Source organism: Brachypodium distachyon, chromosome 2 (assembly GCF_000005505.3).
Source record: "Brachypodium distachyon strain Bd21 chromosome 2, Brachypodium_distachyon_v3.0, whole genome shotgun sequence".
NCBI classification, from domain to species: Eukaryota; Viridiplantae; Streptophyta; class Magnoliopsida; order Poales; family Poaceae; genus Brachypodium; species Brachypodium distachyon.
Window position 1 is genome coordinate 51,986,410 of NC_016132.3, and position 27,310 is coordinate 52,013,719.

At 44.8% G+C, this 27,310-nt stretch overlaps 4 protein-coding genes across 6 annotated transcripts; 2 read left to right on the forward strand and 2 right to left on the reverse strand.

Moving 5' to 3' along the window:
• Positions 1–437: 437 nt before the first annotated feature.
• Positions 438–2,397, reverse strand: LOC100824669 (WAT1-related protein At5g64700). Of its 2 annotated transcripts, XM_003564399.4 has the most exons (5): positions 2,070–2,394; positions 1,889–1,951; positions 1,658–1,774; positions 1,127–1,535; positions 438–1,015 (listed from the first exon to the last, which is right to left on the reverse strand). In XM_003564399.4, exons 1-5 carry the CDS (start codon positions 2,246–2,248, stop codon positions 665–667), a joined length of 1,119 nt encoding a protein of 372 aa, XP_003564447.1. In that variant the 5' UTR covers positions 2,249–2,394; the 3' UTR covers positions 438–664. The 2 variants fall into 2 exon arrangements, with proteins under 2 accessions (XP_003564447.1, XP_014753854.1); XM_014898368.2 differs by lacking the exon at positions 1,889–1,951 and having other exon boundaries at positions 2,070–2,397.
• A 6,201-nt stretch (positions 2,398–8,598) lies between these two features.
• Positions 8,599–9,700, forward strand: LOC100825392. The gene has a single exon (XM_010234173.3). The coding sequence runs from the start codon at positions 8,824–8,826 to the stop codon at positions 9,199–9,201; it is 378 nt and encodes a 125-aa protein (XP_010232475.1). The 5' UTR covers positions 8,599–8,823; the 3' UTR covers positions 9,202–9,700.
• Positions 9,701–12,585: 2,885 nt separating this feature from the next.
• On the reverse strand, positions 12,586–17,309 carry LOC100825701 (probable arabinosyltransferase ARAD1). Of its 2 annotated transcripts, none has more exons than XM_003564403.4 (8): positions 16,789–17,309; positions 15,545–15,718; positions 15,021–15,178; positions 14,779–14,926; positions 14,404–14,658; positions 13,274–13,384; positions 13,115–13,183; positions 12,586–12,932 (listed from the first exon to the last, which is right to left on the reverse strand). In XM_003564403.4, exons 1-8 carry the CDS (start codon positions 17,239–17,241, stop codon positions 12,813–12,815), a joined length of 1,488 nt encoding a protein of 495 aa, XP_003564451.1. In that variant the 5' UTR covers positions 17,242–17,309; the 3' UTR covers positions 12,586–12,812. The 2 variants fall into 2 exon arrangements, with proteins under 2 accessions (XP_003564451.1, XP_024315670.1); XM_024459902.1 differs by having other exon boundaries at positions 16,778–17,084.
• A 3,097-nt stretch (positions 17,310–20,406) lies between these two features.
• On the forward strand, positions 20,407–25,230 carry LOC112270762. Its single transcript, XM_024458860.1, has 5 exons — positions 20,407–20,809; positions 22,257–23,656; positions 23,770–23,970; positions 24,154–24,330; positions 24,466–25,230. Exons 1-5 carry the CDS (start codon positions 20,407–20,409, stop codon positions 25,228–25,230), a joined length of 2,946 nt encoding a protein of 981 aa, XP_024314628.1.
• The last annotated feature ends 2,080 nt before the right edge of the window (positions 25,231–27,310 follow it).

Consider the following 27,310-nt stretch of genomic DNA (forward strand, 5'->3'; position numbering starts at 1 on the left):
AGCACCTGACCCGATTCCCCCTGCATAAACTGAATCCATTCACGACACGCTAGATCACGGCTCGCAGTGGTCGACCGCTTTGCTTTGGCTCTCCCGGGGGATTCAATTCGCCGTCAGCTCCATGCACGCACGGACAATAGCGCGCCTTTCGGTCAGCTCATGCGACAAGAAGAAATCTACAATGGCCCGCGGGTTACGACGGCGTGCGTCGGTGCATGCGCGCGGATCTAGCTACGAACTGCGGACCGGAATGCCCACATTTTTTCCTTTTTTTTAGCCTGGAACGGCATGCCAGTATGCCACAGTCTGCGGCCACTGCGAAAAAGAGGTTAATTGCCCAACAAAAAAAAAAACTGGGCAGTGGACAAGCGATTCAGAACTGGCTCGAATGGGGCTTGAACAAAAGTTGTCCTCGCATTCCCTGGAAAGAAATTATGTGGATGGCGAGGCTCCTTCTTGGATTGGATTCTTATCCTTTAAATCCGTTCCGCAGTGTCGGTGCACTACCCAATTCAGATCGTTTCAATAAGGTTTCATTTCGGTTTATGAATGTCGCACACAAAATTCAATGAGGTCTCGTACGTATTGGGCTGAGAACGGGCCTCATGTGAGAGGGAAGCCGAGGCCGTGTCCCACGATTGGCTGCACCTCATGCGCATCCCAATCAAACTTCTTCAGCGCCCGAAGATAACATCGTTTTCTCGTCACTCACATTCTCCCTAGTCTCTTGCTTGCTCTTCGCCGCCACCGCAGATTCCGAGCCATCCACCGTGCTCATCTCACCGCACGGCACGACCCGATCCTCCTTGCTTTTTCCCCAAAGGACGGCGTAGAGCCCTCCGACGAGGAGAGCCCCGCCCAGGATACTGCCGAGATGAACGATCTCGCCCAGGAAGGAGGAGCAGAAAATGGTGAGGACGAAGCAGAGCGGGTTCCACGCCGCGAGGAAGACGGGGCCTCTCATCTCCGTGCACCACGCTTGCAGGTAGTATGACACCCCCGTCACCACAAACCCCTGAAAACATCCATCCACCAATTCACCACGAGACACAGAGAGAGGCAGAGAGCATAGGAAATTAAAAGGGATTATATTGATATGAAGAATGTAAAATATAGCTTTACGTACTGTGTAAAGGACGGCAAGCAAGGTGACGTCGAACCGGAGCCGCCACCGGGAGAAGTCCCCCTCGGCGACGACCGCCACGACGAAGCACTGGGCCGTGCTGAAGACGCATTGTGTCGCCGTGACGAGCAGCTTGTTGGGGTACTCCCTCAGCAGCGCCGCCTGCAGGATGATCCACAGGGACCACGTCACGTTGGCGAGCACCATGAGGAACGTGCCCTTGATCCACAGCGCGTGGTCGGTGTCTCCGGTTCTTGCGACGTTGGAACTGACGTTGAAGGCGCGGTGGTGGTTTATCGGACTCAGGGACAAGCCGGCGTAGAAGGCGATGACGAGAACGCCGGCGAGGCAGAGCGCCATGCCGCCGAGCTTGGCTATCCCTGAAGGGCTTTTCGGCTTCACCACTTCCATCCTGCGCACAGTGCCCAAGTATATATTCATAGTTTGATGAGTTTCATACACATGTCACTTGTAATGATTTTATTTGGTCTTTCTTACTCCCTCCGACTAGAGATAAAGAAGAAGTACTAGTACCTCAATAGAAGCGCTAAGAAGAAGGTGATGACAGGCAGGGAGTTGCTGGTCGCAGATCCCACGGGCGCAGATGTGAACTTGAGGCTCACGTTGTACACATTCAAGCTAAATGTAGTCCTGGAAACGAAACCGTTTATCAGTCATTCATTCATTCATCCAAGCTAAGGTACACCGCATGTGGTGGATCGAGATTCGAGAAGCATCCGGCACGTGCTCGCTTCATATATTTACCCGATCAAGGCATACAAGAAAAGCTTCAGGAGCAACCGGAACGACATTGACCGCGCATTCTTCCTGCAGAATTAAAGGCAACTCGCCATCGATTTCAGTACATGATTCGCTTCCTAGCTGAGCTGAAGCAGAGTAGTAGTAGTCTAGCAGATGGCTAAGCTAGAGCACTTGGAGAGTTTACCTTTCTAGGATGATGGCTAGAGGCAGCAAGAGGAGACTGGCGGCGGTCTGGCGGTAGAAGATGAAGACGAAGGTGTTCATCCCCTGGTCGAACGCCGCCTTGGAGACGACGAACATGCCGGCGTAGATGACCTGTATGATGACGGCCACGACGTACGGCTTCTTCCCGTCCGCCCCCATGGCTTCCGATAGCTGCTCTGTTCTGTGCTGGAGTCTGAATCCATCTGCCAGCTTCCTATTTTATACTACTACTGAAGTGCTAGTAGAGTAGTGTTCCAAAGCTGATTTTGCTTAATTAGGCTTAGCGAACGACCTGCTACACTGCTAGAGTCCATGTGAGAGTACTTCTAGTCAATGTAGTTAACACTAGCTACCTTATAGTTGCTTGATTCGACGTGGTGACAGTGCATCAGTAAAGAGAGCTACCTTAGTGCTTCAGTGATGGATTCTACTATATACTACTAGTACTAATTAGTTAACACTAGCTATCTTAGTGCATCAGTGATGAATTCTACCACTGCTAATTAGTAAGCACTAGCTATCACCATGGTTTATCGCCTTATGGGGGTCATGCAGACCTTGTCAGCAGCCAATCAAGTCCAGGAAAGTCAAACTGACAATGCCCCATGACACATGTTTGCTCCCTGTCAATCGATCTGCCCGATCTTCCATACGCACAACTAATCTCGCACATATCAGTTAAACATTTGTTTAAGTAGTAAACCTAATATCCTATCGAACATGCTTGTTACCTACTTATTTGTTTTAAGAGTCCCAAGCAAAATTCATTAATTAGGCGAAGGTATGCACGCATCATTTCTCTCGGAATCTTCTTTTCTAAATTTTACTAACGGATTTTCCATTAAGAAGTCGCTTGTTTTAAGTTAGACAAGTCAACATGGTTCGCCACTGCAACGGCAACACGTGAGAGAGGAGGAATCGAAGATGACACTCGGATCTTTTCAACGGTTCTAATGCATCAACTGAGATTTAAACAAAAAAAAATTAAAATCAGGCGACTGTCTTTAATAAAATCGGAATAAATATATATATAATCTGAAATATTTATTAATGCTTTGTTTTTATTTCATGTTAGCGGCCTAGGTTTCAAGGAGAGTGCATCCCAAGAAACAGTGTCATCACTAAAGCCTGTGAAAGAAGCCATTCAACTGGACCGGAGAACATGCAAGCCCAACAAGGTCATTCCCGTGCGAGTAAATTACAAAAAACCAACACATTAGTGATCAGGGTTGCAGATTGGTATCGGTCTACGCTTTTTTTCTTTACTAAAAATCACCGGTCCTGTACTAATCGCACTAAACGGTAGATTGTTAGCGTCTGAGGCCATAACTGACATGGGGCAGCAGATTGCACTTGCGGTGCTTTGATGTTGCTGCTGCTCTCTCTCCGAAGCTCCGAAGCTCACCAGATCTGGAGACAGAGCAAAACCGAGAGAGGAAGGGTATAGATGGCCGAGTCGGTTTAGTCAGTTGCCAGGTTGGCACGCCATGTTGGCTTGACCGGTGGACCCGCCGTATCAGTTTCAGGGTTATTCGTTAACAACCATACGCTTGGTGCAATCTGGTAGTTTCTATCTGCAACACTAGTCATCAATGTTGTTGTTTTCTGTAATTTACTCTGACAAATGAGCAGACGGCCCCCTCCGCCTATGCCTGACTGCAGCTGCGGCCCTATGCCCAGCAACAAGTCTGGCGTCGGCGAGAAGTGGTCACGGGAGCACAAGTGCGTACGCAGCGTACCGTGCAGCTTCACATTGTGCAGGTTGGATGTGCTCACGGACGACTGCCAGCACTCAGCAATCATCTTACTCCTACCCTGATTCCTCTACTCAACTCATGGCCTGATGACCATACCTTGATCTGTTGTCTTTGGCCCATCTTCTGCTAATACTTTGAAACTAGAAGTTCAGTTGCGCGGTCGGGAATTGGCGAATTGCGGCTCTTGTTCTTTCCTCGGTGATCAACTTGCTCGATCATGTACTCCGTGGAGTTTGTTCCCTGCCCAAAGCCGATCAAAGTTCAGCTTGCTAATGGCAGCATTATGTGGTCTTTTGGTTTCATTCCAAAGTGTGAGTGTGCACTTATGATGGATTGATGGTTTCTAGACGTAGATTACTTTAGCAACACAAATTTATGCGTACATGGATTTATTAAAGAAAACTATAAAGAAATCCATATATAGTACAAAATACGAACATAAGTTCACATCCTCAAGGACTTTAACTCAGATGGTGGAATCCACTCCCCCATCCTTTCAGTGCGGATACACTGGATTGGTGTCAAATTCGGATCACTTTCCTATGCACTTGCATTGGTTCTCAGCCTAGCCTTTTTAGTGTGTGGTTTCTACTGCTTTTGTCCACATCTCATTCATTGTCATTACCCATACATAACACACTCGTGGACACAAAAATACACGAATTAAAAATGACATGTTAATTACCAAAATTAAATAAGGGGTTGCAAAATAGCTACCTAGGGGGAAATGAAATGGAAACTACACACCATTCATATCAATAAGAATTTAAAATTTTCATTTATTATAACTACAGTTAGGAAAATGAGATGGAAACTACACAACATTCATATACCAAAATGACATGTGAATTACCAAAATATCCCAATGCTACACACAAACCACAAACATGGAACTCAAACCAAAATCCAACATGAAAACGAGCAAGAAATAGAAGAGGTAACTACATGAATTACCCAAGCTGCCCACTAAGATGTAGAGAGCTCTGTCTCCTGAGAAGAAATGGAAAGCGGGGCAGAAAAACAAAAGAAATGAAAAAAATGGGCATAGGAAGATAAGCAGCACGAAGAAACCCAAACGAGTATAAAAAGGGATAAACATGTGCCAGCCTGAAACATAAAAAAGGCATGAAACAAATAAATGAAAAGGGCAGCATGAACCTTGAAGAGCGATTGGACGAAAAAAATCGGTTATCGTTGGCCAAACGAGAATAATGAGAACATGGAATTTTGCTAAATATGAACGGACACGGAAAAATACCTATTTAAAAAAGACATGGTTGAATTAAGAGTTTCAGTTTATTAAAGTACAATAAAAATATAAGAAATACTTCATAAAATTGTAACATGATTTGTTCGAAAACATATCTAGTTGAAACTTTCATTCAATGCAAACTTGCAAACTTTCATTCGGATACGGCGTGCGGTCCAGATGAACGGTGAGAATCAAAGATAAGACAACATGGGATGAGTACAAGGGGTTATTAGATAGAAAAACGTGTTTGCGTGGGTGTATGATACCCACCTTTGATCTGCATCGCACGTTTTAGATCCGATGAACCACGTGGAAAGTTTGCATTGAATGAATGTTTGCACTGGATACACCGTCAATTTGTTTATGCATACCCGTCTCTTTTATTGTTGTTGAGTTGCACCTTGTTCACAACAACACATATGAAATATATCTCCTAGTTTGATGTGTGCTCAAGCAACTCGAGCCGGCACAACCCCAAAGCAACGTCATGCAACAATGCCAAAGAAAAGAAGCTTTAAAAAAAATCAAAAAAGGACACAGGCCATACAGAACTAGAGAAAACGATTAACACTCAATAACAACTATTGAGACTTATAAGGATTATCATGGGTGATCTACGACGCAATCCTATTCTCTGAACAAATGACTTAAAATTTGGATGTTGGCCAAAAGAAAAAACGGTCACAAAAATTAGCAAGGCCTCAAAGAAATGGGCTGGGGCAGGGGTAGGGGGCAAAAGTTTGCTATTCTAGTCTCCCTAGGGCACAACCTATTTTGGATAGGACGTTGTTTGACCATAATATAGAAAGGAGACTTCACGTGGCCGCCCCCTTTTTTCGTACTGACGACACACGTGCCAGACTATAGCCTAGCTTCTCCCAAGCCCATGATTCACTAGCCGTTGCACCCCTCCCCTCGTGTGCACCTTTACCCGGATTCTCCCCCATCCTCCTCAAACAGCATGGACACGTTCAACTGACGCATAACCATTGAATTCATGGGAGTAATGTCATGTGCATCTAATTCTTTTAAAAAAATGTAAATATTATAATTTCCATTTGAGCGTTGAAATTATGATTGATTTTGTACCATTGAGTTTCAAAGGGTGAGATCTTCATAACTAGACCCGCTCACATATATATTTTTTGGAAAGCAAATTGGTGTTAGAAAAAGCAAGTTCGTACTGACATTTCTTACTCTGGCAACTAATGTTGCTATTTATTTCTACAACTATGTTTCACCTGAAAAACAAGTTCAATTCATACATGGTTGCCATGTTATGTTAGTATATCTATTAATCTATATAAAAAGCAAATCCATATCTACTAATAATGCATATGACATGTTGTAGACGCAGTTTCACCATATAGCAATGCAATTAAGAAAGTAATAGTGTAATACACATATGTATTGTAGGCAATTTAGCCACTATGGTAGGAAAATTAATAAACTATTAGGAAAATTTATTTGCATGAACAGAAATATTGTAGGCAACTTAACACTTGTGGTTGCTATCTCAACTACAAGTAATATTATGCAAATTCATAGGCACCGGTGCACACAACGTGTTGTATGTTAGAGGCAGCTTCACGATATTGTAGGACTTACCTGCAAAGATAGGAAGTTAGGAGTTAAAATAGGCAAATTAATATGTACGCTGGTATAAACATCATGTTAATGGGCAATTTAGCAACGATGGCATACAACTTAGAAAAAGTTGGGTAACTTTGCATCCACGATAGACAACTTTAGAAGAATATTAGGAACAATTTCTAGGTACTAAGTACACATAATACTGCGTAGAAACTTTCACCGGTTTTAGACAAGTTTATCATCCCTATTAGGCAAGTTCAATGCTCCGTTCTTTGTCCAGAAGATGGGTATGTGGAAGATGCTGGTGGATGATTCTGGAGCGTGCGCAATCGGCACACACTGAGAATTTGATTGACTGGTTGTGCTCTTCATGTGGTCTCCGGATTTATATGTTGGGTGGTGCCGTGGTGGTGTGCGGTCAGGGCATTCGGCTCCGATAATAGCCACAACCTTCATCAGGTTTGTAGGAATAGTTTGGTGGCTTTGGATCGATTGATCGTTGTATTTGTTTCGCCAGACTTGTTAATAAAGCAATAAAATTCGTTGTGTGCATCATTTTGATGCAGAGGCCGGGGTTTCAACCTCCTTTTCGAAAAAAATAAATCAGTTAAAATGGTTGGCAACTTATGTTGAATTATAAGATAGACAAAAAGATGTCATATTTAGACTAGTTAGTAAAGTTTAGACACATCATATGCCCAATACACAAAATTATATTTTTGTGGGCAACTTCACAACATTGCTAGTTTATGAGATTGTTGTATATTGTATGTCAAGGAAAAACTACCTTATACCTTCGTGTAAGCAAAATCTTGTCGGATAAAATAGTAACATCCTCGTGTGTTCTAAGACGAGAAGCTAAAGTGTAAAAACCTCAGAGTCAGCACACATCATCTCTTTCTCTCATATGGAGTACAACCTTCACACACAATACCTTTGTATGCTTATCTCTTTCACCTTTGCCACAAGGTGCAGCCTACTAACAATTTTTGTCTCGTTCTCTCTCGCTTTATCTTATCACAAGGAGTACGTAAGTGACTATCCGAAAAGTAACTCACTACTTATTGCTATTCTAACTTTAATTCCTTTTTTCATTGGGACCACACCTTCTCCTCATGCGACTTGCAAGTTAAGCAAAGTCTAATCTAGGACCACATCAGTCCCTCACTTTTTTTAGAACCTTTTTTGACCCACTATCTAGACCTCGTGCTTATCTGCGTCATGACTTCTGGGGACGCGACAATTACACGTCGCGACAAAGACCACGCATATTCTAATGGTCGAATCTAGTTTGGCCTCTCATTTGACAAACAACACCACACTAGAAACTTACAAGCAGTCGCCTTACGTTATGTTTGTGGCAAAACGTTATGCGTTCTGGTTCCGACCACTTGAGACATTGAACTCCCAGAAATTCAAATGTGACGAGATTTACATGAGATTTTGTTTTTAATGTTTGTACGAGAATTTAGCTAGTTTCTATAAAGCTTTGTGCGGTCAAAACAAGGCCTTGAGCTTCAAATAACGACCGACACGTTTTGAATTCTATTCCTGGACGAGGTTAAAAAAGAAAACAAGGCAAGAGTAGACGGGTGTGAAGCTTTGTGCGGTCGAAACGTACCCTCGAGCTCTTTAAAAACGATCCAAACGTGTCGGTTTCTTTTTTTGGGGCGAGGTGAATAAACAGGGCAAGAGCATGCGGCTACGAAGCTTTGTGCGGTCGAAACATGAGCTTTAAAAAACGACCGAAACGTGTCGTATTCTATTGTGGGAACTGGGAAAATTGCAAAGTTGCAAAGACAAGAAGAGCAGGCGACCCACCCCAGGGACCCGTTGCCCCCGAAGAAGCAAAAGGAAGAAGAAAAAGGAGCAAGCAGTCGCCAGCGGGTTACCAGCTAAGTCCAACCCAACGTAACGCGCAACGGAACAAAGCCACCACCCACCCAACCCAACAACGCGTCGGCGCCACGCCTACCCAAACCCAGACCCAACCAAGCGAGACAAAGCCAAAAGCAAAGGCGCCGACCGATTCCAACTTCCGGCCTGCCCCCACCGCCTCCTTCCTCCCTCTCCTCAAGGCAAGGAGGCCGGACACCCCGCCGGGTGGGCGCCCGGCGACGCCCGCGATCGCCATGCCGCCATCCGCCACGACCGCCCGCTTCCTCCTCTTCGTCGCGGCCCTCTCGCTCGTCCTCCTCCCCTTCCCCGGAACCCTAGCCGCCTCCGCCGCTGCCGACCCCTGCGCGGCAGCGGCGGAGTCGGACGCGGCAAGCGGCGAGATCCCCCTGTGCCCGGTGCGGTGCTTCCGTCCCGACCCGGTCTGCGGCGCCGACGGGGTCACGTACTGGTGCGGCTGCCCCGAGGCCGTGTGCGCCGGCGCCCGCGTGGCGCGGCGCGGGTACTGCGAGGTCGGGGCCGGGTCGGCGCCCGTCTCCGGCCAGGCGCTGCTGCTCGTCCACATCGTCTGGCTCTTCGTGCTCGGCGCCGCCGTCCTCCTCGGCTTCCTCTGATGTCCCCTCCCCTTACCGAAACTGTGACGACTCCTCCCCGTTTGTAGAACGAATTGCCCCCCGTTTCGCAATTCCTTTGTTGGGTTTCCGGTGCCTTGTTCAGAGCTTGAGGGATGCTGCTGCTGTTGCTGCAATGATATCGTTGCAACGATTTGGTCGAGAGAGGTGTCACCCAATTCTTTGCTAGATGAGTTTCCTTTAGATTTCGGGGCTGAGCTGTTCAGATTGGTCGGGAATTATAGGTTGAGATCGTGTAAACAGTTTGTAAATTTCGGCTAACATTTTGCGGTGATCTGATCTGTCTGTGCTTGTCTATAAATTTGAGCTTCCTGGTTTACTTTTTGTGATCTTTTAGTCAGGTAAATCTGTTTGTGCTTGTCTGTAAATTTGAGCTTCCTGGTTTGCTTTTTGTGATTTACTTTCATGGGTTAAATCTGATTTGTTGTTGTGCTATTTGTGGCTTATGTGGTACTAAGAATGTAATTGATATACGAAAGCTTCTCTAGGCACTTGATCGGATGAGTTCGTATTGAATTGATTTCGTCTTGTTGCAACGGAGCTAACTATACATTGTTTTTTTTCTTTAGGAAATACAAAACTTAGAAGAGCAACTACAGCTTGAAATTATCTAGCGCTAGAACATTAGCATGGACGTTGTGCAATCATGCATATTTGCATGATTGGCCACACAGCCATAAGTTCAATGTTACTAACATGTATTGCCAATGTTTCATCTAAAAAAATGTATTACCAATGTCTATAAATAGAAGGCTCGACTCATTTCCATTTTATTGTGTGCATAAAAGAGATGTGAGAAAAAGGAGAGAAGCGAAAAAATGTGCGAGGATTGGCAATGCATCCTAGAAGTATTCTTCGTCGGCGTCAGCTGCATTGAGCACAGAGGACGGTACGTTGCCATTGTTATTGATCCGGATGTCGATGCTTCTGTTTTGAACAGTAAGCTCGAGGGGTTCCTGCACCTTATTATGAAGGGCATCTACTTCCTGCGTTTTGCCAGGAATAAAAGATCAAGGGTACGTTTGGTTTCCAGCCGATGCTGGCCTTACCAATTTTTTGGCGCGCCGGTGACTTTTGAATTGCGTTTGGATGGGCGCCGATTTGGGAGCCCACCTAGCCCAGGTGTGTACATTATTTCTTCCCTGAATTCTGGCGAGCGGACTGCGCTGTTTTCTTTTGCAAAAAGAAATTGGCCGCCACGTCATGTCCGTTGTTTCTGTTCCCCACCACGGGAGCAACAAGCGTTTTTGGGTTGGATGTCCATGACGGATTGGCAGGTAAATGTAGGAATAGAACCAGGGAAGGTCCAAGAATATGATTGTGGCATTATCTTTTGCGGCGACGCATCGTGTCATCGGACGGTTGGTAGTGGTGGTACAGAGTAGTGACGTTATGTGTGTCCAAACTCGAAGTAGATTTGGGAAAACTTAGATCTTGTGTCTGTGTACATATGGCGGTATGTATCCCGGTGTGACTGAAGAATCGATACGACCGTCTTTGGTCACGGTTGCAGAAGAACGTGAAATTCCAGCGATGTGGTTGGTGGAACTCCAAATTTATCGAGTTGCAGAAGAACGTGAAATTACAGCGATGTGGTTGGTGGAACTCCAAATTTATCGAGGCCTCTTGCTCATGGCGGTGTGAGGTGGGGGACAGGAGAGGAGACCCAAGACCCAAACATGCCTGCATTGGGTACAAACGGGGACCCAAACATGGCTGCATTGACCATGCAGCATGGCTGCAAAACTGGAGCACACAGAAGCCTTCACCTGGCAAGAACGAGCAACCCCCAAGGATAGGCCAAACAACAGTCATGAATTATGAATCTGCCAGCACAAAACTCGCATCCCTTTTTCTGCAAAGCACCTCAGTTATCATGGTCTTGTCCATCCGTCAGGGCCAGAGTAGATGTCACACGCTCAGGCCTGCACACGCTTCAGCCTTCTGTCGTAGATTTGAAGGGCTTCACGCTGAAACTAACCTTCCTTTATGTTGCTTGGTAACTGAGAAAACTACACTGACATTGAAATTATTGTTGTTAGAGCATTTGGATTAACAAAAATTTAGACCTGAATGGTTGAAAAACAATTTGTGATGCAGGCAGGAATCGCCCATTCACACTGGACCACATATTGTGTCCCATCTAGAAATAGTCATCCACGGTCCATCTGGCACAAGGAATGAGGATTTGGTTATTTACAATGGTATTATCACAAATTTTGAAATATGTCCATTTACCAGAGCCATCTTAAGAGTAGTGTTTAACATTGTAACTAATTGCACAGATCACCTACCATCACGGCACTGTTATCAGTGTGAATTATTGTAAAGCACACTGTAAATTTTCTGGGGATGAATTGAGCCTAAAGATTTGAACAGCGCCTCCAGTTCAAAATTTCAAACTTTGATGTTATGTTATAATGCAAACATTTGCAGGGGTAACTAAACTCCGCAAGTACAGCAAATCGTAATCTTGCCTTAAAATAACAATGTCAGATCTTAGTCATCGCTCAGTGCTGTCTCTCCTTTTTTTTCCAAACGAATTATTTTCTCTTTTTTTGGTGGGTAAAGTGCATTGCAGTTGACCTGCTAAGTACCATACAGTACAAGTGACTGTACTCTCTGTTTCATAAGCATTTTTTTTTGCAAGTAGTTTCATAAGCATTTTACTACACTGCATCTGAAAGAAGCATATATTTAGCCTGTATATCAGTATACTTAATTTAAACTTATGTCATATCATACTTGTTTGTGTATTTCTCAAAACTGACAAAAAAGTCTTACTTAAAATTTGATAAAATCTAATATGCCCATTGGTTTTCCAAAAATACCTAGTTCTCATGCATCCAATTCACTATTTCCATAGGAATTAGATAATTCTTATTCGCTAGCAAAGGTTGCAAAAGCAGTGTTTTTTCTGCAACTCTTTGCAGGTTTGGTTCCCTTTAGCCAACTTAGTGCAGAGGTCAAGAAATGAATAAAAGGTAATTGTGCATTGATCTTATATTATGCAGAAGGAATTATTTGAGTTTCTGTAACCTCGTTCTGATATTTCAAGAATTAACATACCTGTATTTTCTGCATTTTATTTTCCGCCATCTGGTTCAGAAGAAATATATACCCCATGTTGTGATACTTCTTCCATCCGGTCATTCCCATCCAAGATTCAGAAAAGCTTAGCGATGTCGCATAACATTTTCAACCATCTAATTCATTTCTACAAACTTCTGCCGGGGAGGAAAGCTACATTCCACGAAAAGCGTCCTGCATTACAGTGTAAAGACTTGGGTGTATAAAGTTCGAAGCGTCCTCGTACAGAATTGGGATAGACACACAATGCACGGGCAATTTCAGGGAACATCCGTGTCAAAAAAAAATCAGGAAACATTTCCAAATAATTGCTTTCGAATGTCACAGATCCTTGGAAATTGCAGTTTAGTGCAACCATGTGAAGTCCTCAGGCCCTCGGTGATACACTGTATATCTTAGTCCTTAAACTCTAGCATCAGCTACACCAACTACACAAAGAGGGCCTAGGGGGTAATGGATACCAACTCTGGGCACTGGATACAGAAGAAAAGTTGGTTCAGACTTCAAAGCATCATCGTAGTGTTTCCAACTCTACACTCGCATGTACATAAGCTCCTTGATTCTCTGACCACGCGCCGCGATCGCTGAATATGCAACTTGATGTTTACCAGCTTACCAGCAACCTGCATTTCAGGCATGGAATGGATAATCTGTTATACTTCAGACTATATAGTTCTTACTCAGAAGTCCCAATATTTACACAAAATAGGAATGAAACTGCAAATAAAATAGGCTCACTGAACTAATGGAGCAGAAAAACATGTTTATTATGCAACTGATAGGCCTAAGAATTTCAGGAGATTACCATCCTCCATGTAAGGTCTTCTGGTCCAAGGGGCTGAGCAGGCTTTGAATAGATAAAATGTCTCGAGTACTGTAAATGCATCGTGAGCAAAAAAAATAGTGACATGGATGGGTCTTACAAGAAACTCAATGTAAGATAAATTTTAAATAAAGAGCAAACCTTGACAAGATTAGATTGCATTTCTCTGACCCTTTTGGCATCGATGCCCCTTAGGTATTTCACTAGCCAGCCAGGTTGCAAAGCATCACTTGATGAAACAAACAATGCTATCTACAGAGTAAAGTAATAAACCAATCACTGCACACTGTATTTCACACTACAGAAAATGTTGTGTTTTCTATATGCTGAAAATCAATGGATCGCCACAAAAATATCATTAGTCAATACAAATTAAAGAACAGGTGCACGGGCATATTTGATCATCCGTAGACTGTACTCCCTCCGTCCGGAAATACAAGACCAAATCCTAATCGAAATTTCCAGGAATACAAGGCCATTTTGCTTCCTTGAGTAATTTGTTACCTGCCCTCTCACGTCCCTAGCTAAAAAAACTCCTCATTACTTGTATCTTAATTGCTGATTGATGTGTATGCATACATAACTTAATTGCTCCTTGTTACAAGAGAAAATCCTACTATTCCGTTGGCTAAACCAAAAATCCAAAAAAACTAACTACCACACACTACGCATGAGGATTTTTCCTTGGTTCCCGCAATCCTTCAAATTGGCCTTGTATTTCTGGGAGTAGTCAATATGTATATACGGATTAATGCATGTGTGGGCATGCACGGAAAAGTTTATACACGCAGTACATTGGAGCCACCGATATTACAATCCATCAAGATTTATTTTACCCTCCTATTGCAGTCTGATGATTTCACCTAGGCTCGTTTTCCCTGGTTTAATCTCACATTGCAAATACATAGCAAGTAAATAAATCCTTAGATAGAGTAATTTTATAGAAAGCATATAAACTTTTACACAAGCTACATAAACTTTATTGGTACAGAAAACCTAAATAAATCCTTAGGTTGGTACTATGTCAAAAGATAGGTATCACTAATTCTACAACCATCCATGCCCTCAAAGAATAGAATCAAAACTGTCCAATGCCAACCAATATGCAACTATAATTCTACTGTTTTGTGTTAGTAACTCAGTAATATGAATATATTTGTTGGTTTTCATGGGATTCAACTAGCAAGATATCCCTGACTTTTCCAGGTAACAGGTTAATTTTCAGAGCTCCAATTGTAAGTGCATGTACAAGAACAATGGGGAAGTTTTACCTTCCTGTAGTCAAGTATTCCTTCAAAAGGAAGCTCTAGCTCATCGCTTATTATAACTGGGATACATCCACTAACAATTGCATCAAACAATCGAGCAGAAGATGGAGTATCCCCAGCTGGATTCAAGCAAAAGAGAGACTTGCGCATGCCATTCTGAGCTGCCACTTTTCCCTCAGCTCCAGCAGTCCCTTCTTCTATGACTACATCTTCTGCATCTTTTAATTCTGTCACAAGCTTACTGCGAACCTTTCCACCCTAAGCAAGGCAAACAGAATAGGTCAAAACGCAAATAAAACAATGAGAATTGAAATTATCACATGCAAAAATAAAACTGATGTAGTAAAAAAACATCGAAAACAGTAGCAAGAAACTTACAGCATTTCTTTTCAGTCTTCCTCGAAAAAACAGCAACATACTTCTTTTAGATTGAGTTTCTGAAGCACACTTATAATCACAAAGATCAACATTTGGGACATACGGAAGGATAACATCCTTCTCCAGATACACTTGCCCAGGTTTATACCTGATATAAGGTGGGAAATGTGAGTTCTGTGGCTCAGCTCAACTGATGTATACAAGTAGCTCTGAGGCAAAGTGGCAAACAATGAATACCATACCAGTTCCCAGTAGAATCCATATCAGGTAAGAGCCATATTGCTTTCTTCACAAATCTCCGAACTGACTTAAAAGACCACGGGTGATGAACAGGAATAATATGGTCTCTTCCTTCTGAACGTTGCCAAGCAGGTTGATCAGTCACCCATTTCAAAGCTTCCTAACACAGGGAAAGTAACACTTGTAAGATCCTCTTGGAAACTAACAGAGGCGAGTAAAGCAATGAATTTGCACTTTAATCTGAGTGATATATTTCAGATGGTTTCCTGCAAGCAGCTAAACCAAGAAAAAATGCTAGGATTGCTACAAAATAGAGTTCAGGCCATGCTGTCAGTAATTATGTTTTCTGCTGCGACTAGGGAAACATATTCAGTATTCTTTACTACTGAATGCCGGCTGCCAGTAGGAAGGATCAAAGTTTTTATTTCATTTTAAGAGCTTTGTCTACACAAACATTAGCTCAGCCATATGCATGTCCTACAACAAACACTAGCTAAAATTTAAACCTTGAGAAATGCTCCCACACCCTATAAAGTGCCTTGCATTTTTGTTTCTCCAGCAAGAAGTAACTGATTGTTGTGAAGAATGGAACGTAGAAAATGTCTGCCTCTTCTTGCTGCTGAACCCTGATAACATTCTTCAAAAGTCTTTGTGATTCAGGAGCAATGAGATCAGCCCAGAGCCAGTAGTCAATAGAATGCTGCATATGTGAATGGAAATCAATTCAGATAATGCAAAGACCAAATGGGAAGTCCCAAAGTCATAGTGCTGCAATATTACTAAACACACAGATATTTAACAAAACCATGTCATAAAACAGATGTATTAATCTATGACATGCAAGATATAAATAAGTAGGCCAACTTTATCCACAAACTTTACAGCTGAACACTTCCTGTGTTATATGAAAACAAAAGATTGCCGAGGAGCAAACTATGAACAATTTTATTATCCATTCAAGTATTTCAAGATGTAAACGAGACTGAAAGGTCCACATCCTTATGTTTAGAATTTGTAATAAAAAATTGGTAACTTTCTACTTTCTAAATCTGGAGATCAACACAAGGACGAGACCTAACATCCCCATAGCATAAAAATTACAAACGTTACATGATATATAATTAAATCATCCATTCATCCGCTTTGCTATCTCTTATATACATAAGAAAACTAGTCTCAGTGGCAAATATAAGTATATAACAGGCAGTTCAAAGCTCTAGCAACCAAAATATTTCATATATCATCATGGATAGATACACGTCAATAAATTTTCAAGATCTACATTAAATTAAAACATCCCAAAGAAATACTCCCTCCGTTCCATAATTCTTGTCTCAAATTTGCCCAAAAATGGATGTATCTATTCCTAAAAGGTGTCTAGATACATGTAATATTTCGACAAGAATTATGAAACGGAGGGAATACTTTATATAAGATTCAGTCTAGAAGCATATGCGCCTGAAAAGAATAACTCGGTAGCATCAGATCGCAAAAATACCACATACAAACATAACTCCTACAGAGCAGCGCATAACATTTCTCTGAGATTCAACATACAAGCATGCAGCTCATTTCAGAACCATTTGGAAACCTTCCGAAAGCATCAGAGGAATATAATGGTGCTACCACTTTAAACCAGCAACCAAGCCGCAAAATAAAAAGGGCCCAGAGTCTGCAAATTAAGTGCTCTCTACGACCAAATGTAGAAAGACAGAGATCTCGTAGCATTGAAACGACACGAAATACAACTCGATCTCACCGCTCGCCCACCTGCTCGATGAGACGGTGAACGGGGCTCCCGTTGGAGGTGAGGTTCGTCGTATCGCGATACGAGTCTCTGAACAGCCTGAGCAGATCGTACGTGAACTTGCGCGGCATCTCGTACACGTAGACCCTGAGCGGCGCATGAGCCGCCGGCCATAAGCCCCCAGGGTCCCCGTACAGCCGCGTCTCTTCCTCCTTCCGGATCGCGGCGTCGAGGTCCGACGGGGCCGGCGAGGAGACGGCGGGGTAATACGGGGAGTCGAGAAATTGATCGAGGGAGGCGACGAAGGAAGTGGTGATGCTAGGGTTAGAGATTGGGCTACCGATGGGGCCCGGCTTGGCGGGGGAAAGAAGAAGGAAGTAAACGGCGGAGAATAGGAGGAGCGCGCCCACGGCGAAGAGGCAGCGGGAGGAGGCGGGGCGCGTGTGCGCGAGTGAGGGGAACTGCTTCCCCGCCATGGCTGGAGACTGGCGAGTAGCTGCAAGTTCTGTTTAAAGTGAGGCTATGGTTTTGAGCAAACAACGATGCTGGTGCAAAGGTTAGTTCTGATTAAATTCAAATTCATATTGAAAATTTACCATATTCTTAAGCTCAGTTCGCGTTGCCGACAATGATATCTTCAAATTTTATTTTCTAATCTGTAAAAAAAAATGCCACAGAAGCAGAAAACTTTAATCAAATGGATATCATAATAGAAACTTGATTTCGACGAACGTGGCATGTACTATATCATAATTCACATGCAATATCTGATCAAAAACAGATCCATGGCGTTATAGAATGATACCACAAGCAACATTTTTGGTTCACTCATTTGTGCATACACACAACTATTGGACACGCATGAGCACGAAATTATTTATGTCCTTACATGATTGCATGGGAGGGGCTCATGTTTGTTATTGCAGAGCTATTGTTTTTCTCAATGTGATCATTCAACGTTACGTGTTCACGATTGCCTTCGTGGAAGAGAAAACTATCCATATCCCAAGGCTGAAGATCAGTTGATACTTCAAACTGGCCAGCGGTCAAATTTGGCTCCATTGTCGCTTCGAACCGGTGCCCAATGGAATTCCATTGTTCAACGATACTCGTTCCCTTCACCACCATCATCCTCACAAACCCAGAGCTTTAGATCAACAGGCCACTCGAGCAGGTTCCCAGTGCCATAATGCGGCAGGGCATCACCACATCGTTCGGTAGCTTGGGTTTGGTTTCTGGTAGTGCATAAACTGTTGTCATCGTCATAAAAGAGGTGCGGTGTTGCTTGTTGCCATGGGTCAAGAGTATTGTCTAGAAGCCCGTCCTCATTTAGCTTGGTGAGAGTTGCTGGCTCGAGATCTTCCTCTAGCTCCAAACCCGGACTTTCCCCTCTTTACTTGTCACCTTCTGAGTTGTCTTGCACAAGACCCAATAATTCAGCTGGGTGCACAGAACAACAAACACACAAGGCATGTTAACCGGTCAATTATACCAGTGGTATGTGTCACATTTTCAGTATCAATCCTTTTTACCAAAATTACTACAGTGGCCCATAAAAAATTCGGCTAATTTTGCACCGAATACTCCCATATTATTATTTTTCTGCTTTACGTGTCTATTTGTGGAAGCAAAATTAGTTAAATAGAGATTATGCGTATGAGCTGGCCAGTTCTTTTCGGCTTCCTTGACCGGCTTCTCTGTGAAGCTGCCATCCCCCAACTTCTTGGAGAAGCCACCACCTAAATTTGATTAGGCTATCAAATTAGTTTGGCCTAAAGTATTTTGGAAGTCTAGCTAAATTTGTAATGCGGTTTCGAGGGCAGCTTTTAGGAGAAGCCGGTCCTAAAAACCGAAAAGAACGCACTCGTAGATGGGATGACTGACCAGCATGGTGTTTGCCTCGGACCCAATGGGCCGGTCAGAGTTGGTGGATACCAACTCGGACATCTTCCGATCCGTCTTCTTTGTTGGCCGTTTGGACTTGGACTTGGATCCGGACGTGTGAAGACCGTCATGCACCAAACTCCTCGTACGCGAGCACGCGCTTGCGCCCTACCATCACCAGCCTCTTCTTTCCGTCCCCGCTGTCCACCGCAGCCAAGATCTTCTCTTCCTTTCCGTCGCCTTCCACCGGCCCGCTTCACCCGTGTTCCGACTCGGCCGCTTTCCTTTGGGGTACTTGCGGTTCCTCTCTGAGAACACGTACCAGCTGCCCTCCAGGCTCTCGCCCAGCTTGCTCTCTGCCAAAAAGAAAATTAATTATCATGCACGATAGCTGGCTACGTACAGTGGTTAGTAAGAAGAGATCATACGATGCATGCCACGATCTTATCTTAATTAGGCAAAAGCAATCAGGGACGCAGGGGTATTCGATGGATTGGATGCTCGCTTCGGGAAGAAAGGAAGCAAGGAACTCACTGAGATCCTTGGGGTGCTCGGCATACACGTCCGCGACGTGCACGATGTCGATCGGCAACGGCTGGTCGTACAGTGTCACGTCCGTGAGCCCAGTACTACTTCACCTACTGAGTCTCGAGCTGGACTTCGTATTGGGCCTCAACGCCAACGCAGGCCCAATACGCGCTATGACCCAGCCCACTGGGAGATGGGAGCACGGGCTACTTAAGTGGGTACACTACAACAAATATGTCTTGTAGAGACATTTTCATTGAAGTAATGTACTCTTGTCTCTACCTAGAGACAATTTTGAGACAGAGTTTCATGTAGAGGCATTCTATGAGGCGCTATGGACAATGTCTTAAATATAAAGACACTAGTTGAGACATTATGGTGTAGAGACATTTCTTGAAGCATTTAATATATTGTCACAAAACTCATGTAGAGACATGGTTTTGAGATACTTGAGGAAATTACCTTACGGTATGGTTAGAGACACTATTTGAGACACATATTATGTTGTGTAGAGACATTCTTAGAAGATTTGAGACATGTAGCAGACTACTCATAATAATTTCATTAGAAGTATAAGCAAGAATTGATATCAGGTTGAGATGGTTAGGTGAGTGTGTAGTTTTCCTTAAGGTCTTGAGTTCGAGGATTGCTTTCAACATGATTTTTTCAATGCATATTTTCTATCACATCACTATAGAGACACAATTTAATGTCTTTACAAAATGTCACGTTGAATGTAGAGACAATATAGTGTCTCTATGAAATGTCTAAAAAGTATAAAGACATAATGCAATGTCTTCATGAAATGTCGTATTGAACGTAGAGACGGTATGGTGTCTCTATGCAATGTCTAAAACAATAGAGACGTTTTCTTAGTGTCTCATCACACATAGCGACACTGTCCATAGTGGCAGCTTTGTGGCATTGTACCAAGCATGTCTAAAGTTATGTAAAGACAATTATAGTGTCTCTACAAACCAAAAATAGTGTCTCTACAGGCTATTTCTCTTGTAGTGGTAGCTTCCGGCTAGGAAGGGCATGCTATGAGTCTATTCTTGTAACCGTCTTCACCAAACACTGTATCCCTATCAAACTAGATCCCCAAATCGAATTATGAACAAGCAAGTTGGTACCAATTCTCTAGATCCAACTAGGCACGTAACATTGTGGTATCAGAGCATTCGATCCTGGAGAAACCACGCTACTTCACCAAGCAAGCGAAACAAATCATGGCGCAGGAGGCGGCGATTGCAAATCTGACCGCCGCCGTGAAGGAATTGGTGGCGGGGCAGGGCGCACTGGTGGCGGGGCAGGAGCGATTGGTGGCGGAATCCATGTCGCTTCGCGACACGGTGACGGAGGTGGCGGGACAGTGGCGCCCGCAGGTGGACGCGGACATGGAGGACCTCCATCGTCAACTCGGCAACATGCGTATGCGCCTCGATGCCTTGCTTTCCTCTCCTTGGCTAGAATCCCGGGAAGAACAGGTGTTCCAAGGTGGTTCGGCGCCGCGGGGAGACCTCAACTACCTCGCCAACGGCGCGAATCACGGGCCAACCGGCCGCCGCGATGACTCGACTTCACGGGGAAGAATCCTTGGCCCTTTTGCCAATGATTCAACCCCGGGCAAGGGTGCGTGTTCTAATCTCAACCATACTAGTTGATGATTGGGCTTGGGGTGGACGTTCTTATCACTCGCATCATTCCCCACACATTCGCATGGATTTCCCACCGTTTTCTGGGAAGTTGCCTCGTCAGTGGTGTCTGAGGCATATTTCCGGGTACATGGGATGCATCCAGATCTGTGGATTGACACCGCCACTATCTTTTTCTCGGGAGTAGCTGCTCTTTTGTTAGATCAGTGTCGTTTCCATTTTGATAAGATGACCTGGGATGACTTTTGTTTTGAGATTTGTGAGCATTTTGGTCAAGAAGAGTACCAACAAGTGTTCCGTCAGTTCTTTCTGTTAAAACAGTCAGGTTCAATAGCAGAGTATATTGAGCAGTTTTCTGAATCCATGCATTCTCTCAAAGCACATCACTCTTCCTGGGATCCCCACTTCTTCCATTCTAGATTTGTGGAAGGGTTACGGGATGATATTAAGGCTGTTGTATTGGTGCATCGTCCTCACGATCTGGCTACTGTGATTTCGGTTGCCTGTTTGCAGGAAGAAGTGTTGGGGCTCGGGCGCAGCAAGGATTCTCGTCATCTCGACTCCCCGAAGGCGCATTTGCGTGTTGCGCTTCCTCTACCTCCACGTCCACCGCGGGCGGGCGCTGGTGCGGAAGACAAGCGTGGCCAGGAGGCGGCACGCCCTTCAGCCACCGACGATCGTGTGGCTGCCCTTCGCAATTATCGCCGAGCCAAGGGGCTCTGTTACATCTGTGGCGAGCGTTGGGAGAGGGGTCACAAGTGTTCCAATACTGTCAATCTTCATGTGGTCGAGGAGATGTTCGCGATGCTGGGATTGGAGACGGACTTACATTCCTCCTGTCAGTCAGATGCTGGCGAACTCGGGGCTACCCTGTTTACCATCTCTTCGGAAGCAGTGACTGGTCGTGAATCACCGAAGACAGTTCGGTTGCAAGGTGTCATTAACCGTCGACAAGTCTTGATGTTGGTTGATTCAGGATCGATCCTCCCACAGCTTCATTAACGACCATGTGGCCGACTCTGTTCAAGGCACGCGTCGTGTCACACCACTGATGAAGGTTAAGATTGCTGATGGTGGAGTTTTGTGTTGTCATCAGGAGATTGCCAATTGTGCCTGGCAAGTCCAGGGTCATTATTTCACTTCCAATCTGATGATCCTTCCTTTGGGGTGCTATGATGTTGTTTTGGGCATGGATTGGCTGGAACGCCATAGTCCTATGGAGGTTGATTGGAAACGAAAACGGATGCAATTCAGTTATCTTGGAGGCGTCGTGCTGTTGCAAGGAATTCATCCAAATGTCTCAAGTTGTGAAAATCTCACCGTCCACTAGCTTATTGGGCTTCACCATCAAGATGTTGTTGCGCATGTGGTGCATTTATATGCCGTCGAGGCTGATGTGGCTGATGCCTTGCTTCCTGCTCCAGTTACTCAAGTTTTGGATGCCTTTGCTGATGTCTTTGTTGAACCTCAGGGGTTGCCTCCTCCTAGGTCATTTGATCATAGTATACCTTTGGTCCCTGGTGCCCAGCCTGTCAGCCGGCGACCATATCGCTATAATCCTGCTCAGAAAGACGAGATCGAGAAACAAGTTTCTGAACTTCTCCGTCAGGCTGTCATCCAGCACAGTTGCAGCCCATTCGCCTCACTTGCCTTGTTGGTTCAGAAGAAGGACGGGAGCTGGCGCATGTGTGTCGACTATCGCCATCTCAATGCCTTGACAGTCAAGAACAGGTACCCACTTCCGGTCATCAATGAACTGTTGGACGAACTAGTTGGTGCTTGCTTCTTCACCAGTCTCGACTTATGTGCTGGGTATCACCAGATCCGGATGAACCTGTATGATGAAGCTAAGACCGCGTTCAAAACACATCACGGTCACTTTGAGTACAAGGTGATGTCGTTCGGTCTGACGAATGCACCGGCGACCTTCCAGGGCACCATGAACACAATTCTGGCTCCTCTATTGCGTCGTTGTGTGATCGTGTTCATTGATGATATCCTCATTTACAATAGGACCTTGGAGGAGCACATCGATCACCCGCGCCAGGTTTTCTCCCTGTTACAACAACATCAATTGCGTGTGAAGCGATCTAAATGCTCATTTGCCCAGCCGTCTATTCGCTATTTGGGGCATGTCATCAATGCTCAAGGCGTGGCAAATGATGAGAAGAACATTGCTGCAGTTCAGAACTGGCCTCCACCACATAATGCGAAGGAGGTCCGAGGATTTCTGGGGTTGGCAGGATATTATCGTAAGTTTGTTCGCCATTTTGCTGTCATCAGTAAGTTGTTGACCGAACTACTGAAGAAGCATGCTCTGTTCCTCTGGACTTCAGAAACTGACCATGCTTTCGAAACTTTGAAGACAGCCCTGGTCTCTGCCCCTGTTCTCGCCCTACCTAATTTCACCAAGACCTTCATCCTCGCGACAGATGCTTCTGATTTGGGAATTGGTGCGGTTCTTACTCAAGAGGGCCATCCTTTGGCATTTCTTAGCCGTGCTCTCGGTCTTCGCTCGCGTGGCTTATCTACTTACAAGAAGGAGTGCTTGGCCATTTTGATGGCCGTCGATCGATGGCGTCCTTATCTTTTACAGTCAGAATTCATCATTCGGACTGATCAATGGAGTTTGATTCATTTGGATGACCAACATCTCACCACTCCATGGCAGCAAAAGGCGCTCACTAAACTCATGGGATTGCGCTACAGGATTCAGTACAAGAAGGGCGCAGAGAACCGCGCCGCCAATGCTCTTTCTCGACGCGGCGGTGACTCAGGCGAATGTGCCGCCATCTCTGCGGGCGTTCCTGTGTGGCTCGACCAGGTGGAGCAAGGATACCTCTCTGATCCTCAAGCCAAAAATTACTACAATTATTGGCGGAAGCTGACAATTCCATGAACAATTTTACTCTACATGGTGGGCTGATTCGCCATAAGGGACGGGTGTGGCTGGGCGCCAACTCTGCTCTTCAACAAGAGATTCTCAAACATTCTCATGAAAGTGCCCTTGGTGGTAATTCTGGGTTTCACGTCACCTACAACCGCATCAAGCGTGCTTTCTCGTGGCCTGGTTTGAAGCAAGATGCACGCTCGTTTGTCGCCGCTTGTAACATCTCTAAGCAGGCCAAACCTGAGCACGTTTGTTATCCTGGTTTACTTCAGCCCTTGCCAACTCCAGGTCAGGCTTGGCAAATGGTTACTTTGGATTTCATCGAGGGACTTCCGCGATCTCGCAGGGCAAATTGTGTGATGGTGGTCGTTGACAAGTTCACGAGGTATGCTCATTTTGTTCCTCTGGCGCATCCTTTCTCTGTTCTTCAGGTCGCGCAGGCTTACATCGACAATGTGTACAAGCTCCATGGACTGCCTGAGGTGCTGATCCTTGACCGTGATCGTATTTTCACGAGTCAACTCTGGCGCGAGTTATTCCGCCTGGCTGGAACACAGCTCCGCAGGAGCACAACGTACCACCCGCAGACCGATGGGCAAACAGAGCGCGTGAATCAGTGTCAGGAAGCTTATCTGAGGTGTTTCGTCCATGCCTGTCCTTCCAAGCGGGCACACTGGCTGCCGCTTGCAGAGTTCTAGTACAACAACTCTTATCATTCCGCCTTGGGCTGATCTCTATTTTAGGTACTCTACGGTCATGCACCTCGACACTTTGGCATCGGCGATACTTCTGTCTGCCGGGTGCCTGAACTGGAATCTTGGCTGGAGGAGCGTGAGGTGATGTTGCAATTGGTCCGTCAGCATTTGGACCGCGCTCGTCAGCGTATGAAGCATCAAGCCGATAAGAAGCGGTCGGAGCGCACGTTTTCTATTGATGATTGGGTCTTCCTCAAGCTCCAGCCGTATGTTCAGACCTTGGTGGATAATCGCGCTAATCACAAGTTGGCCTTTCGCTACTTTGGTCCCTTTCAGGTTCAGGAGCGCATTGGCGAGGTGGCGTACAAGCTGCAGTTACCTGCTCGCAACAGAGTGCATCCTGTCTTCCATGTCTCTCTGCTCCGACCAGCCTCACCTCCAACTGAACCTGTCGAAGCTACTCTTCCGGAAGACCTGGCAATCTTCCCTTTGCAAGTGACTGAAGAAATCCTCGCCCATCATACCATTCAGCGGGGTGCTGCTTCTGTTCAGCAAGTCCAGGTGAAGTGGTCTGAGCTGCCTCCTGACTTGGCTACCTGGGAGGATCAGGCAGAGCTTCGTCGGCGCTTCCCGGCGGCTCCGGCTTGGGGTCAAGCCGTCTCTGAAGGAGGAGGGGATGTCCCGTCCGTGAGCCCACGTACTACTTCACCTACTGAGTCTCGAGCTGGACTTCGTATTGAGCCTCGACGCCAACGCAAGCCCAATACGCGCTATGACTCGGCCCACTGGGAGATGGGAGCATGGGCTACTTAAGTGGGTAGCTTCCGGCTAGGAAGGGCATGATATGAGTCTATTCTTGTAACCGTCTTCACCAAACACTGTATCCCTATCAAATTGGATCCCCAAATCGAATTACGAACTAGCAAGTTGGTACCAATTCTCTAGATCCAAGTAGGCACGTAACATGCAGCTTGCGATGCAGGTAATGGATGATGAGCTCGTCATCCGACGGGACGAACCTGACGCCCGGTATGCGCAGGCAGTCTACATTGTACGGCGCGGATGACGCTGCTTCGCCGCCGGGATGTTGCTGTGGCGTCAACGATGTTGGCTCGGACATTGATTTGCCTGACGTTGTTGTGGTAATGATGTCGATCGGAGCTGAGGATGTTTAGGGATCAGGCGCAGCTCGTGCACGTGCGTGCGCCACGGGAGATCGAACTAAAATCATTTTTCGTATTATATTTTGCACATTGTTATATGCGAACCTGCTTGATGGATTGATAATGTAGTTTGATTACAACACCTGGTCCAATAGTTGTAAACGACCTACGGTGATCTCTAGGTTTCTGATCGGCTCCTACAAAAATATTTCGCACTTATAAATTTTGGAGTCAACGGTCGTTCGTCTACTTTTTCATAATTTTTCTCATCGCATCTCTGACAAGTGACAGGTTGGACCATGCGGTCTTTCAAGTAAGAGAAGAAAACAACAACAGCCCTGCCACCGTCGCTCTCCGCGGGATCCAAGGCCCCCCATGACTCTCTCTCAACCTGTTTTTACCAGGATGCAAAGCAAATTATCTGAAGAGACGAAACTTTATCCGGCTCTCTGCTTTGACCTCCTTTAATCGGGAGGTGGGACTAACTATAACTTTCGGCCCTTTTATCTCCATTATGTTCACTTGTGGATTATTTTATTGAGACTTAAATAAACATTAGTTTCATGGTAAAATCTAGTTGGATGATGAAAGCATTTCATCTCAAAACATATTTTTGTTAAAATTGTACAGCATGACCATCTGGGTCTTGTCACCCTATCACTAGTCAGGACCCTATCACTAGTCAGGAAGGAAAAGGCAAACATCAACAAACCTTGTACAAGCTTGTTAATTTATTAAGGCCATCAAGCCTTTATTGACCCAATGAGGCTATTACAAGGTTGATTCAAGGAATTTTTTATTCACGACACGAATTCTATTTGTTCGTCGGTTATATGAAAGCCTATTTTCAGTAAAAAGAAAATATGGCTTATAACATACTCCCTTTTTTTTTCACAAACATTGTCTTATTTGGTTTCTTTAAGACAAAGTTTTGACCAAAAACATTTTTAAATTTTTAAAGTTCTCTCTCACCGGTAGAAATTATTTAAAAATGGAAAAAAAGTATAATCATAGTGTATTTGTCCCACCTAATATTAAAATATAGTGTTTGCCTCGCTCAATATTGAAAAGAAGAGCCCGCCTCTGCTCCCAAGCCTAACCCCATCATTGCTAGTTTTGGAGGTGCCAACTTTGGGATGCGGTGACAAACTTATGTTATATACATACGGAAGGACGTCATCCTTATAAGAAGATAAAAAGTATAAACTTGGAACATGTTTGTTGCCTTACTGGTTCCCCAGTACAGTTACCCACGCTTGGGTAGGCTACACATGTCAGTTATGTGTTTGATTTTCTTTCACAATAAATATGTGTTTGTGATTTGCCCCCACAACCATACATAGATTGCCACACTTGAATCTGGACACGGCTTCGGTGAAGTACTTCATCTGAATTTGGGTGTCTGACATGTGGGCCAACATGGTGTGGGCCCACATGTCAGCATGTCATGTGAATCTGTTATTAGTATAAGCCCTGATTTCTTTGTATTAATGCTAGCTGCTGCTCATTGACACAGTGTTTCTTCTTCTTTCGGAACGGGTTGGCATAGACTTTGCTAGCCACACGCAGTTTTTGTAGAAAGACACGTAGACTCACCATTGGCCATAGAATTTTTCTTCTTTTTTGACTAACGTTAGTTCTTCTGATGAGAGTTAGGCATGAACCGACCGTTTACTTTTCAGAAACTATTCGGGAAACAGGATTGCTTTCGCACAGAGATGAAAATACTT